Genomic DNA, 12595 nt, shown 5'->3' with positions numbered 1-12595 from the left:
GGCAACTTTGCTAACGCCATTGAAATCCAGCATTAGTGCAGAGGGTTTCATTCCCACCGCCTGGCAACCTTGGAACACACCGTCTTCGCTGTCTATGCTTTCTGTATACGCCTGCAGTGCTGCCCGGCTGCGCCTCATCTTACCCCACCATGATACGCCCGCATCATATTAGCCTTTTTCAGGCCAACAGACGCCGCGGCAGCTCCATACTCCTTCTTTCTTCTTATTTGCCATTGCATTGCTAAATCCCACTGATGAATGCAAACTAGCATCTAATATCCGGTCCGACTAAGCGTTGTAATGATGTCGAACGATGGCCTCGCCATCAGCCACCCGATGGCCGTGGCCGTGTTGCTGCTGCTAGCTGTATGGAAGCCCTAAAGATCCGTCAAGGGCCCCTGGTATCTCCATTTGCGAGGCTGATGGCATCCAGTATCCCCTATTTAATGTTATCTATAACCTCTTTCTCCACCCGCTCGCGCACATTCCCGGCCCCAAGAGCTGGTCAGCCTCTCGCCTACCATTCGTATGGGCTTTGCTCAGGGGTACGATCGTGCATGACGTCGAAAGGCTGCATCGGAAATATGGACCCGTCTTGCGAATCGCCCCGGACGAGGTTACCTTTGCGAAGGCCGAAGCGTGGACCGACATCTTTCAGGGTCGGCCAGGCCACCAGCAGTTCCTTAAAGATCCTACGTGGTGGTCAGCACAGCCTGGTATGCCAGATTCCATCATCAATGCCATCAAGCCCGAGCCGCATGCCCGCCTACGCAGGCTTCTCGCACCGGCATTCACGCCCCGCGCACTGCGGGCTCAAGAAAACATCCTGCAAAGGTACACCAACTTGCTGATCGAGCGGCTGCGTGAGCGCGCCAGCGAGGCTGGAAATGGGAAAGGCGCTGAGCTAGACATTGCGCCATGGTTCCACTACACGACATTCGACATCTTCGGAGACTTGGGCTTTGGAGAGTCGTTCGACTGCCTCCAGCACTCACGATATCATCCCTGGATCGCATTACTTTTCAACAGTGTCAAGGCGGCTTCTTTCGTTGCCGCGGCGCGGTTTTATCCATTGGTGGAGTGGTTACTCATGAAGTGTATACCTCCTTCTCTCGAGAAGATGCGGAACGACCACTACCAGCAGATCGTAGATAAAGTGCAGCGTCGGCTGAATTGGGAGCTCGAGCGTCCGGATATCATTTCGTATGTCATCAAAGAGACGGGCGAGCAAGCGGTCCCATTCGGGGAAATAAACTCGACATTCATGGTGCTGACGACTGCCGGGAGCGAAACGACGGCGACCGTTTTGGTTGGTACGTTGAACTATCTCGTGAACTGCACAGATAAGCTCTCCCTCCTTGCGAAAGAAGTGCGGACGACCTTCGAAAGTACGGATAAGATGACGCGCGAGGCGCTAAAAAGCCTGCCGTACCTCAACGCCGTTCTGAATGAGGGTCTGCGGCTCTGCCCCCCGATCCCCTGGATACTCCCTAGGCGAGTCCCCGTGGGCGGTGACACTGTTTGTGGTATGTGGCTACCTGCCGGCGTGAGTGCTCTTCCAGTCCCCAATTTTGACTATGAACCTTACACACCTAGCAGACACCCGTCTCCATTCAAGCCTATACTCTCAATCGCGACGCAACCTACTTCCACTCTGCCTCAGAATTTCTGCCAGAGCGCTGGCTCCCGGAAGCGAGCAACGACCCCAAGTCGCCTTTCTATGACGACCAGCGCCAGGCTATGCAGCCATTCAGTGTCGGTCCGCGCGCCTGCATGGGGCAACACCTCGCCTAGGCGGAGATGAGGCTCGTGTTAGCGAAGTTGGTGTGGACGTTTGACGTCGAGGTGATTGAGGGGAAGAAGGTGAAGTGGGAGGAGCTGAGGACGTTTCTGCTTGTGGAGAAGCGCCCTGTTGAGGTGAGGTTGAGGTTGAGGTCGATGTAGAGACGCGGTGACTTTGATAAGCCGGCGATGGAGAACAGTAGGTATAGTTCGAACCCGGTAAAGCACTAGAGTGTTGGAAAGCCCACCTGTGCGATGCCTTTCGGTTGCTACGGTCGGGTAAGGGGGTGAAGGACTGTGCGCAGTCGACCCTCCCCTCCTACACCACTACCCACAAGCCCATATGCTTGCGCTGCACACTAGGAGAAAAGCGAGAATAGTAGCGCATGAGCAGATCCATAAAATGGCATCGCAGTTATCCCGCTATCGTAGCCCTGGTGGCTGTGACGAAGAAAGCGTTGTTGCGTTGTCGTGTCGTGAACGTATAAGCGCCAGTGACCGGCCATCTCACACCTGCAATCCACACTTTCCCGAAAATTACCCAAATAGGCAGTTTGAGGGTGTACCCCCTCCCCCCACCACTACCGACAGACACACCAACCCAAAATCCGATATTTTACACGCGTAGAGAAGCAAACACATAAGTGTCTCGCGAGCTTAGGAAAAAGATTCTCAGGCGCCCTTCGTTGTTAAAATCACGATGGAATAATACGGCGAGATGGGGTATATTACTCGAAAGGGTAGGATTGTGGAAAAAGTGTTGATCGCTGCGCACTTTACTTTGAACCAATCAGAGGCTAGTATTTGGAGCTTTGAGCCGGCAAGGGTTCTAACGAATAGAGCGCTCAAACCTCCATAGAAAAGGCTACCCACAACAGCCGACGACTTCAATTTCCATGCCAATCCACTATTCCCGCGCCCGCCAGCAATCCTATGCCCTTATTTTCCCAAATTTCTCTACATCTATGCCCTTATTTCCACATTAGGCAAGAACGGTAAAAAGTGTCGATTGCCGAGGGCAATTTTCCGCCATGAGACGATTTCACCGCGGAAATCGTGTTGGCGCTCGACAGCATTTCGGCGTCTGACATGATCTTGTCGCCCGACATCGTTTCCACTCCAACATCATTTTTAAGGTCAACATTTATTTTGCGATGAAATTGCTTTCTAGATAGGATCCGTTTTAATGGGTGTGCGTTTGGATGTGTAATGGTTTCCGTTGTCGAAACGGTTGCGCAACGGTTTCGCGAGCGACACCGTTGTGAGGCCGCAATGGTTTTCCTATGGAAAAGATTTTAAAGTCGGAATAGTTTTACTATGATCGACGGCGACTGAAAATTGCCTAATTTGGCATATTGAGGGGCATTGTTCAAACAGCGGTACGTATGCCATGGGAAGCTATGAGGATAGGAGGGAGTGAATTGAAACTACAAGCTAATCTCCCACGTGCATAATTCCAACGCTCCTGCCGCGCTCCACCCCATGCCTCTCAGCTCGCATCTGCAATCACGATACGATACTTCTAACGCCCCGAAAGAAACATACCCTGCGGCCCGTTAGGCGTCGTAGCAAACGACCTAGCAACCTCTTCCGTCTTCCTACTTTCCGGCTTCTCCCTCCTGACGTAGCATTCTCCTACCGGATGTCCTTCCTCATGGAACACTTTCCATTTCCCCATCCCCATCTCCGCCGGTGCTCTCCGGACTCCTCGTCCTCCCCCACCCACTATAAGATTTCCGGGCCGGTAGTTCGGGTCTACTTCCATCCGCTTGATAACGCTGCAGTGGATGATAGCATTGTCGGGGATGTCGCGCACTTCGCCCTTGGGTAGAGGCCAGACGATCGCTTTCCATGACCCGTCTTCTTGGAGGTCCATGCGCCGGAAGGGCAGGTATTCCATCATGTTCCAGGAGACGACGCTGAGGCGGGAAGCTCCATTGTTGAATTGCAGGACATCGTGAATCTTGCCGCGGGTTGATGCGGAATGGAGATGCCTGAAGAATTTCGTATGGCGGTGGTGGTGGTGCAGGTCGCTAAGAGAAGGACTTGAGTCCCTGCTAATACCTCTCTTCCCTTCTTCATCCCGGTGTTCGAGCGGCGAGTTCTCGTGGTCAGTCACGGGCGCGGGAGACGCAGGATCGATTTCGATCGTTGGAACAAGATTCATGGTATGGCGGCGTGGCTCTAGGGGCTCAGCCAACACCGCTTCTTCGTGCGTGCAGTGCAAGGCGCGGAGCTTAGTTTCATCGAACTGCAAACCAGTCTTCTGTGCCTCACGAACCATCCACACGAGGGGTACGTGGCTCAAAGCAGCATCCTCACCAGGATGTAATGGCCAACCTCCTCCAATGTCCTATACATGTTAACATTTGAAAGGTATTGAGTAGTGTGGGATCATACTGCATGACATCCCGCAAACCATACTTCTTGAATATCCTGTTCACCCTCATCCTCAGAGTCCGGACCCTCATAATGCTGAATGGCGTCCATAGACATATCGGAAATCGAAGAAGCGGGGGAGTTGGCCCCTGTCCGGTCTGACACAGAGTAGCTGGGACTGAGATTGCGCACTCCTGATGTCTCTGAGTGATTGCGATATCGCTCGGGTACTGCCAGCGTATCGCGACGACCATTCGGCACCGAGGGCTTACGGCCTCTAGATGGCTCCTGATTGCCACTCTGGCGAACCGCGCCTTCCAATGCATTATGGGGATGCGAGTGCTTATGCCGACGTTTGTAGTGATGTGCCCTGTTCGGCTTCTCTTGCGATATCAAGTCCTGCCTGAACTTGGCTCGTCGTTCATCGATCGAGACGGCATGGCGAATCACCCTTGCTGAGCTCCGCGCGGTATACGGGAACTTGCTCCTCTGCATCCATGCGTTTTCGAACCTAGGCACGCTGTTCACAGTGTCGAAGAGCCCCAGAAACCGAATGGGTTTGACCGGACGACTGAAAGTCTCGCGGAAAGCGCACATAAATTCCAGTAGATATTTCTTCTGCTGTTTCTCCTCGGAATTGTTTCCTTGTCGGCATTGCCAGCGCTGGAATGTCCTGCGGACTCGGTAAGCTGCCTATCTTCTAGCATGCTTTAAGTGTCAATGACTTACTTCCATGCAAAGTGGCACATCTCTTCATTGCCAGCCTAATAAAGTAAGGCAGTGCATCTGAAAATGTTCCGGAGTACTACTTACGGAAAGCAGGCCAACATGATCTAACATTTCTGCTAAAAAGCGCGCCGTATACGCACCTCTTGAAAAGCCAAAGAAGTAGATGTCATCTCCCGGGCGGTAGTACCGCATCAAGAACTTGTAGCCCCCCATGACGTGGGCATCGAAAGACGTGCCTATGGATGTCAGCGGAGCTGGTTCGCAGCGGCTGGCTGGCAGACGCACCCACGGCGCTGTCCTTCGCTTTTTGATACCAGGACTTGATCCTATCGATACGGCCCGTGTGTGAACCAGCTTCCGTCGAGTTCGCGACAACATACGTGCCAATGCCGGGTTGATAGTAATGAAACTGGTCGTCTCCGTTACGATCGAGCATACGGTAGATCTTGAGGATGTTCGAGTCGGCATCGGTACCAGAGAACTTGTTGCCCGTTCCATCGAAACAGAGGACAAACTTCTTTCGGTGCCGATACGGATGCTGTTGCACAGCGACAGCAGACTCCATTGCTTCGCGATGAGCGTTCAATTGCTCTTGGAGCGAATCGGCAGGATGAAGATACTCTGTGTGCTCGGTTGACATCTTCAAGGACTCTGAACCGATCGAGGATACGGTGACGAAATTTGAGATGCGATGGCGTCTTTGGGGAACAGGAAACAACGAAGCGGTTGCGATTCACAAGCCACCGGCTTCGAGGAGTGGGAGCGTATATCCGAAGAAGCAATGCAGATAGTACGAGACATGCGAACTTTCTATTGCAGCCGCCTAGCCTTTCTCTACATTTTTAGCTTGCGCTGATATGGGACGAAGGCGAAAGCAAATCGCACGGATCTTTCTTTCGTGTAGCATTTGACGGCGCTCCGCTCGTCATCATGCTCCACTAATCGAACCTTTCTCCGACTCGACTGAGCTAGCGACCATCCATCACCGCTTGTGAACGACCATTGCCAATCAACGGTAGCTTTAGCGAAGGAGAAAGCTATCTAGTCGCGGCGTGGAGGGTGCACTGTATGCATTCCCCGCTCTTGAGGAACCTGCGTCTGAAGAAGAGAGACCGGAGATGCCCAACGGTTGACCAGATGCTGTAGGCCGGCCGGATCTTCCTATGTATATCTTTCATTGGTCGATCATCGCAGACGGCAAAGCGAGAATCGCATGCGTGCGCCATGCGAGTTGCGTTGGGATTTGGCTGATGGTGACTGAGACGAAAGCTGCATTGATCGCCCTATTGAGGAACATGTGAATCAATTCGGAGCGCCACTTGCCACGACATTAGCTCCTTTTTGACGCAACTGAGTGTTAGCGGCACGACAGCGGTGGAGGGACGTTGTGCCAGGTCGATAGACGCGTTCAGGATCCCTGCTTTCCCCATACGATCTAGACGGATGTCCGTGCGGGCACGCTTTCTCTCTCTCACACAGGAACTCACTTTCGTCCTTGACATCGAATGGACCATCATTATATCAATCCGTACCGAGACCTGATAGGTGACAGTCGATCTGCTAATCTCGCTGCATCGGAGTCTCTGGTTTCCGATCCCATTAGACGCCAACTGAGTGGACAACCAGTCTCACTACGCCTGCATCTTGCATGTGCAATGCACCACGTGGTGCGAATTGCGAGTGCGTGCCCGTGGCAGACGCCACAAGCCTACGCTTGTGCCGTGATCAACATCCTCCGGCGGCGCCCGCACATAATTCTCCGTTGCTATCGCCATTGCCGGAGATGTTGATCGACATTTTGCCCGACCCGAATTGGAATTGATCCTACAGTTACATCTAACTCGCTGTAGCAGGTAGTCCCTGCTACCAGACTACCTCCCATCTACCTCCTTCATCAAACACTGACGAATCGATCTCTCTCTTATGTAGACTGCGCTCTTCCACCAAGGTGGCGTCATAAGTCTCATTCACATCTCTCCTCTTGAGCGGCTGCGAAGCCTGGCTCGGCCAGTCCGGACCACCCCTCACCCACCAACTTCTCCAAAAAATTTGCGTGTCAGGCTCATTCGGGAGATTTTCCCCAATCGCATCGACTCTGTTCACGACTCTGTTCACGCCCGCCGGGTCCGTCCACTTATCAGCCCCGGCCATTTTCAGTCGTGGAAACTCTACCCTGAACCATATCCCTGCTTGTTTCACTCTTCCAGTCCTACCGCGTCGCATGTTTCTGTCCATGACAGCTGCGGTGCCGCCGCACATGTATGCCATGCTATCGGACATTCTTTGAAAGTAGCCGGTCCGAACCTGATTTATCCGCCCCTCGAACACGTTGTCCTGGATGATGCAGCGCATGCGGTTTGTGATAACCTGGTCTCCGACGTACATCCAACCAGGCCAAATATCCTATTCCGGTACATACCCATGTCAGTGCTGCGGCGAAAGAATGCGTGCATATGTTTGATGGAAGTCACTCAAATAAATCCTTCTTACGTACCCAAATGGTAGTGACCAGGGTCTGCGGATTTCCCGCGTTATGCCGTCTTCTGTAATCTTGCGCCGTTGTCGACAAGCCAGCCGTATAAAACAGGCACTCGTCAATTCGCGGTGGGTTGACTACTTGCTGCATGAAATACTATCAAAAATGATTAGATCCATCCAAACTCGACCCTTCCACCCTTGACTTACATTTAGATCAAATTGGCAAGGAGGGTCACAGGGCACGAAGCCAGCTTCCTCCTCTAGCCCTTCACATGGATCTTGTCCTTCGTACCACAACTCTGCATCACATTCAAGCTGCCGTTTGACGTTGTCCACTCCAAGCGTAGCATTTGAATCAATTTTCCGATGCCGGAGTTTTCTTGGAGACGAAATAGTCTTTGTAGAGTTGGCGACAGTGACCGAGTCCGATTGATTGGGTGCTACCAAAGGAAGGCTGATGAAAAGGTCTTCTTGGACTTTCTGGTTCACCGCAACTTCGTGTGCGGCTTGCAGCTTCTGGAGTATGTCGATGGAGATTTTGTCGCCCTGGGGTAGCTCGACTTCTTCGGTGGCGGCGATGGAGCAGAAGCCGAGCAGGAAGACGAGAAAGATATAGGAGAAATTTGCCTGAGCGAGCATGACTTGAGGTTGTGAGAACCAGTGGTTCTCAATCAGCGGAGACGAGGTGACGCATCCAAGTGGGTTCGTCTCCCTTTCTTTATCCTGAAGATGATATCGCGGGTGGTACTCGTTTTGCCCAGCAAAGGGCTAAACCTTTCTTTCCATATCCGGACATTCTCCCGTGGATACGAGCCGTCGTGCGAAGACAATAGTACGGGGCGTGTTGGACAATTTCATGCACTCAGATTCGAAAACGGGCCGAAATCCGTCGAATGCACAGTTCTTCGCGGGGCGTGACTTTGAAAATGCTACAAGCAAACGCCACCAACAAGTATCAGAATGTGTCTCTCGCGCGAGTTGTCGGTTTGCACCTCTCTAGGATTGCCGAACATCCGTAATGTTCCTTACTTTTCAGAGCGAGTTTCTAATCGATCTTTGCGAAGGGACCTCGGGAAGTATTATGAGCTTGGTGCGAAACTCAAAATTTCGTTCGCGCTTTCAGATCGCACGCTTGGATTTGAGGAATGATAACTCTCCATAAATAAATGCTCTTCGAAGTAAGCACGTGGAATGCAAGGGGCCGCTCCCGCTCCCGCCCCGGTAATCGCTAAACCCGTTCGCCTACGGTTCCTTCACCCCTACACTAACAAACGCCACCAATATTTCTAAAGAGTTCAAATTGAGGCACAGGCAGCTGGACAGCCGAAGTGGCCTTTGAAAGTCGGCCGAGCCAGAGACATGGTTGCATGATCGGCCAAACTGGGAAGTCACACCGCTCCCGACTCGGTCTCTACTCGGAAAGGACTAGGCTCTGGATTGACCTGGAATATGGCAATTAAGGCCTGTCAACCCACGGTCGAAAAGCTATCCATTAAGGCCATATTCACGGACTAATGGGCCCTTAAACCCTCTAACATTAGTTCCAGGGTAACTGCGGATCGCTTGTCGGATCGTTGGCTTAATAGGAGACCTAGACGAGCACGATCAGGAGTCAAAGTACCTAGGTAATCCTCCGTGTGGAAAACCGCAAAGGATCACCAACTTCGGGAACAAGGACCGATTCAGCAACTAGGGGCTAGAAAACATTACCCGAGCGGTCAAATCCTTCGAGCATTTGGCCGTTCGAACCGACGGTGGCGCGGTATGGGGCTAAATCCTACAATGCCAAGCTAGTCGTACGGAAACGAAGCTTGAAGCGGACAAGGTTGCTCAAGCTGCTGTCCCTACTGTGGTTGCGGGGGGAAGTATTGTCAACTTGGCATTGCGGCGTAGAAAGTTACAGGCCTCAAAAGAGCTAGTGAGGGCTGGTTCGGCCAATTAGACCTTTTACGTCACCTTTTTTTGGCCTCAGCGTGTAATTGCCAAGTTGACAAGACTTCCCCCTGCAACCACAGTACGTGGTAAGTCCTCTATACGCCCGGCTAAGCGAAGGATAGAGAGGACGGGACAGCTCAAAGCACTTCGTCGAGGTATATTCATGAAGCGTGAGCCACTGGGAAATGCAAGAATAACTTCTTGTTTTGATTTGAAATTTCTCCACGCCTGTCACTGCTTGATCCATGTCTTTTCTTACTAGGATTGCGGCAGTGGTGACTGTCGTGTGTTACTTTCTACATCCCTCAGTTGCTTCCACGGTAGTTGTCCGCCAGAATGGCGTCAAGATTATGATTGTGGGAGATTCCATTTCCCATGGCTCTGAGGGCGATTACACCTGGCGATATCGACTTTGGCAATGGCTCCGCGCGAGCAACGTCGCTTTTGATTTCGTAGGCCCCTGGACTGGGACCTTCGAACCTCCAGAGCCGCTCCCACCACAACCTCCTTTACTTCAGGGAGAGGTCGCACCTCCTACGCCTGACCACGTGAGCGGAGGTTATGCGTTGGACGTCGACCCTGCTTTCGACAAGGACCATTTCTGTCACTCTGGTCGTCAAGCGGCTCAAATGAAGAATACCATTGCTGCCCAGGTCGCCACGTATCAACCGGACTATGTCCTTGTTGAGCTCGGCTTCAACGACCTCGGGTGGTTCATCAGCGGGCCGGACGGGTTACTGTCGGACATGAAGACCTTGATCGACAACGCTCGGGGCGCAAAAGGCAACATCAAATTCGCTGTTGCCAATGTTCCTTACCGCACTCGGATCGGTGGTCGAGAAGATTTGCCTATCATCACTGACGAGTACAACTCCATGTTGGATTCAGCCATCCCATCCTGGAGCACCTCAAATTCTCCGATTAAGTTGGTTCTGTTCCGGGAAAACTATAGCTGTAAGTCCTGACGCGAATCTGACCTCATCTGTAACCTTGGCGTTCTGGCTCCCTCAGTGACCGGGCTGGCTTAGGAAGATTATTGGCTAACTTTCGCAGGCGAACTTGATAACTGTCCAGCTGGAATCGACGGATTGCACCCAAACCAGTTTGGAGAATACCAGATTGCGCAAGCGTTTTCGCGTGTCCTCAATAGTGAGTATGGATTTGGATCAAGCGCACTTGATGTCCCGGCGAACCTGCCAGCCAAGCCATGTCCTGCTCCTACAAACGTCAAAGCCACAACCGCTCCTTATGGGGTCGCCGTCACTTGGGACAAAGTGTACGGCTCCCGTGGGTACAGAATCAAGAGCAAGAGAAGCAGTTTTGGTGACTGGACCGAGACTTTCTATGCAATTTCGACAAACCGCTATAACCAGATCTGGGTTCTCGAAGGCGAAACTTGGGAATACCAAATCCGAACCGACTGTGGCGACGCGACGAAGTCAGATTATTCGGAAGTAGTATCTGCTGTTGTGAGCCAAACTGTTGCGCCCGGCCCAAAGAATGTCGTCGTCAACCCGACCGCGAATGGATTCAGCGCCAGGTGGGACCCGCCAGACGGCGGCTACAACATCGATTTGTACGAGGTATTCTCGTACGATATTGACGAGCCCTGTGTCTTCCTGCTCTCCAGAGGAATCAAGGGGAATTCCATCACGGTAAACGCCTTGACGCCAGGTCACAGGCACATCGTCGCGATAAGCACTTGGACCGATCTAGGCCCTGGGTTCCCAACAGTACCTTGGTCGGTCATGCCTGGGGCTGGAATGCCGGCCCCCCCTCAAGGCTTGGATGTCGAGACCCAAGACGGCGTTACGGTTGTAATGACGTTCACTGGGAGCGAAGGAGCAGCCAACTATCGAGCATGGGTTCGAAACGTCAACAATGCTTCAGATGTTTTACACTCCGACAATACTGTCGTCAATTCACCTTGCATCGGCATTACTTTTCTCTTCCCAGGTGTTTGGAATTACGAGTTCTGTGTCACAGCAACGAACGGAAATCTCGAGTCTGGAAAATCCGACTGCGTTATGGGCTCGGAAGACATTGCGCCTGTTTTGTCAGAATGTCCGACTGCAGAGGTACCCGATTGCGGATGGGGAACGCCCGGAAACGGAGGTGATGGCACTGGTCAGCCCGGAGAGCCAGGGGGTGGATCTGGAGGAGGCGGAGGAGGCGGAGGAGATGGCGGCGATGGCGGCGAGGGTAGCGGTGATGTCTACATTGACCCGGGCATCTGGACTGAGACTAATCCTCATATAACCTGCTCACCACCATGCAATTTTATCCTTCCTCCAACGGTCTTGCCCACGCCGACCACCATCACGTTGCCGCCCTACACTACCGACCTTGAAGTTGTTTGGACAAGCAACGGCCAAACGACCCGATCTTTCCAAACAACTACCATCACCCTGCCGCCGATAACCACGCAAACAATCTCATTCTGGACACAAACTTTCCCTGAAGGCGATCCTTTTACATTCAGTCCCATTCCGCGAATTGTTCCGCCGCTTACTACTATCACCAACGACCCCAACCCCACAGTCACGCGAACCATAACTCCGTCCCCGTATCCAACAGAGAGAAATTCAGACGACGATGATGACGATGACGACGATGACGACTACGGCGGTCCGTATCCAAGCATCACCATCGACGTTGGGCCGCCGGGTCCCATCTGCTCTGGAGGCTGCGGCTCTCCATGCGTAGGCGGGTCCTGTGGTGGCAACGGGCCTTGCATACCTTTGATAAACTGTCCCAGAGGCTCTGATTTCCAGGATCCTGAGGACCCGGACAAAGACAACGATGACGATGATGACGATGACGACGACGACGACGACGATGATGATGATGACGGCGAGGTATCTTGCCCGTTCGGACCCCTCCCATCGTTGCCTGCCGTGAATCCGCGAGAACTCGGTCCAGACGAAGTGCCCGATCTCCATTACACCATGTACCCTGGTATGAGCGAGGAGGACGGGAACACGCCAGGAGACGACGATGATCAGCCTAGTCCCACTTCGACTCAGCCTACAACCCCAAGCCAAACTCCAAGTCCACCGCCGACAACGCAGCGATTCTGGGTCTTCTACGTGGAATACGTTGACGAAGTCAACTTTTACTACGAGTGGCAGTTTTTCAACATTCAAGATGGAGACAGCTGGGACGTCTGTGATACCGAGAACGCCGTTATATGTCCGGATAGCGATGTAAATTGCCGGAGGGCACCAGATGGGGACTTGGAGCAACCGCCGTGGCTAGAGGGCGAGTGGACAGTGACACGTGGGGGGGCAGA

The 12595-nt window shown here is 52.8% G+C and overlaps 4 protein-coding genes across 4 annotated transcripts; 2 read left to right on the top strand and 2 right to left on the bottom strand.

Annotated features, from left to right (window-relative positions):
* Window positions 1-158: 158 nt before the first annotated feature.
* On the top strand, window positions 159-1968 carry BU26DRAFT_547380 (benzoate 4-monooxygenase cytochrome P450). Its single transcript, XM_033831881.1, has 3 exons — window positions 159-366; window positions 434-1546; window positions 1600-1968. Exons 1-3 carry the CDS (start codon window positions 301-303, stop codon window positions 1792-1794), a joined length of 1374 nt encoding a protein of 457 aa, XP_033690442.1. The 5' UTR covers window positions 159-300; the 3' UTR covers window positions 1795-1968.
* A 941-nt stretch (window positions 1969-2909) lies between these two features.
* Window positions 2910-5455, bottom strand: BU26DRAFT_537796 (uncharacterized protein; the record flags this gene model as incomplete). The annotated part of the gene is made up of 5 exons (XM_033831432.1): window positions 2910-4135; window positions 4183-4834; window positions 4891-4925; window positions 4975-5126; window positions 5176-5455. 5 exons carry the CDS (start codon window positions 5453-5455, stop codon window positions 3305-3307), a joined length of 1950 nt encoding a protein of 649 aa, XP_033690441.1. The 3' UTR covers window positions 2910-3304.
* Window positions 5456-6722: 1267 nt separating this feature from the next.
* On the bottom strand, window positions 6723-8045 carry BU26DRAFT_515148 (uncharacterized protein). Its single transcript, XM_033827995.1, has 3 exons — window positions 7576-8045; window positions 7385-7522; window positions 6723-7293 (listed from the first exon to the last, which is right to left on the bottom strand). Exons 1-3 carry the CDS (start codon window positions 8005-8007, stop codon window positions 6754-6756), a joined length of 1110 nt encoding a protein of 369 aa, XP_033690440.1. The 5' UTR covers window positions 8008-8045; the 3' UTR covers window positions 6723-6753.
* A 1599-nt stretch (window positions 8046-9644) lies between these two features.
* BU26DRAFT_448876 (uncharacterized protein) lies at window positions 9645-11333 on the top strand (the record flags this gene model as incomplete). Its single annotated transcript, XM_033824698.1, has 2 exons — window positions 9645-10257; window positions 10357-11333. Coding segments are annotated over exons 1-2 (1581 nt in total), but the record flags the coding sequence as incomplete, so codon positions are not given.
* Window positions 11334-12595: the final 1262 nt, after the last annotated feature.

The sequence above is a fragment of the Trematosphaeria pertusa genome (assembly GCF_010094035.1).
Source record: "Trematosphaeria pertusa strain CBS 122368 unplaced genomic scaffold BU26scaffold_2, whole genome shotgun sequence".
NCBI classification, from domain to species: domain Eukaryota; kingdom Fungi; phylum Ascomycota; class Dothideomycetes; order Pleosporales; family Trematosphaeriaceae; genus Trematosphaeria; species Trematosphaeria pertusa.
This window is presented reverse-complemented; position numbering and strand designations above follow the sequence as displayed.

What these genes read in the sequence shown, in the direction of transcription:
- BU26DRAFT_547380 (XM_033831881.1), top strand. Translation starts at nt 301, where the DNA reads ATGATGTCGAACGATGGCCTCGCCATCAGCCACCCGATGGCCGTGGCC. An exon ending in CCGTGTTGCTGCTGCTAGCT is followed by an intron (nt 367 to 433) that starts GTATGGAAGCCC and finishes GATGGCATCCAG; the next exon opens with TATCCCCTATTTAATGTTAT. An exon ending in GTATGTGGCTACCTGCCGGC is followed by an intron (nt 1,547 to 1,599) that starts GTGAGTGCTCTT and finishes CACACCTAGCAG; the next exon opens with ACACCCGTCTCCATTCAAGC.
- BU26DRAFT_515148 (XM_033827995.1), bottom strand. Translation starts at nt 8,007, where the DNA reads ATGCTCGCTCAGGCAAATTTCTCCTATATCTTTCTCGTCTTCCTGCTC. An exon ending in CTTGCCAATTTGATCTAAAT is followed by an intron (nt 7,523 to 7,575) that starts GTAAGTCAAGGG and finishes CATTTTTGATAG; the next exon opens with TATTTCATGCAGCAAGTAGT. An exon ending in CCCTGGTCACTACCATTTGG is followed by an intron (nt 7,294 to 7,384) that starts GTACGTAAGAAG and finishes GTACCGGAATAG; the next exon opens with GATATTTGGCCTGGTTGGAT.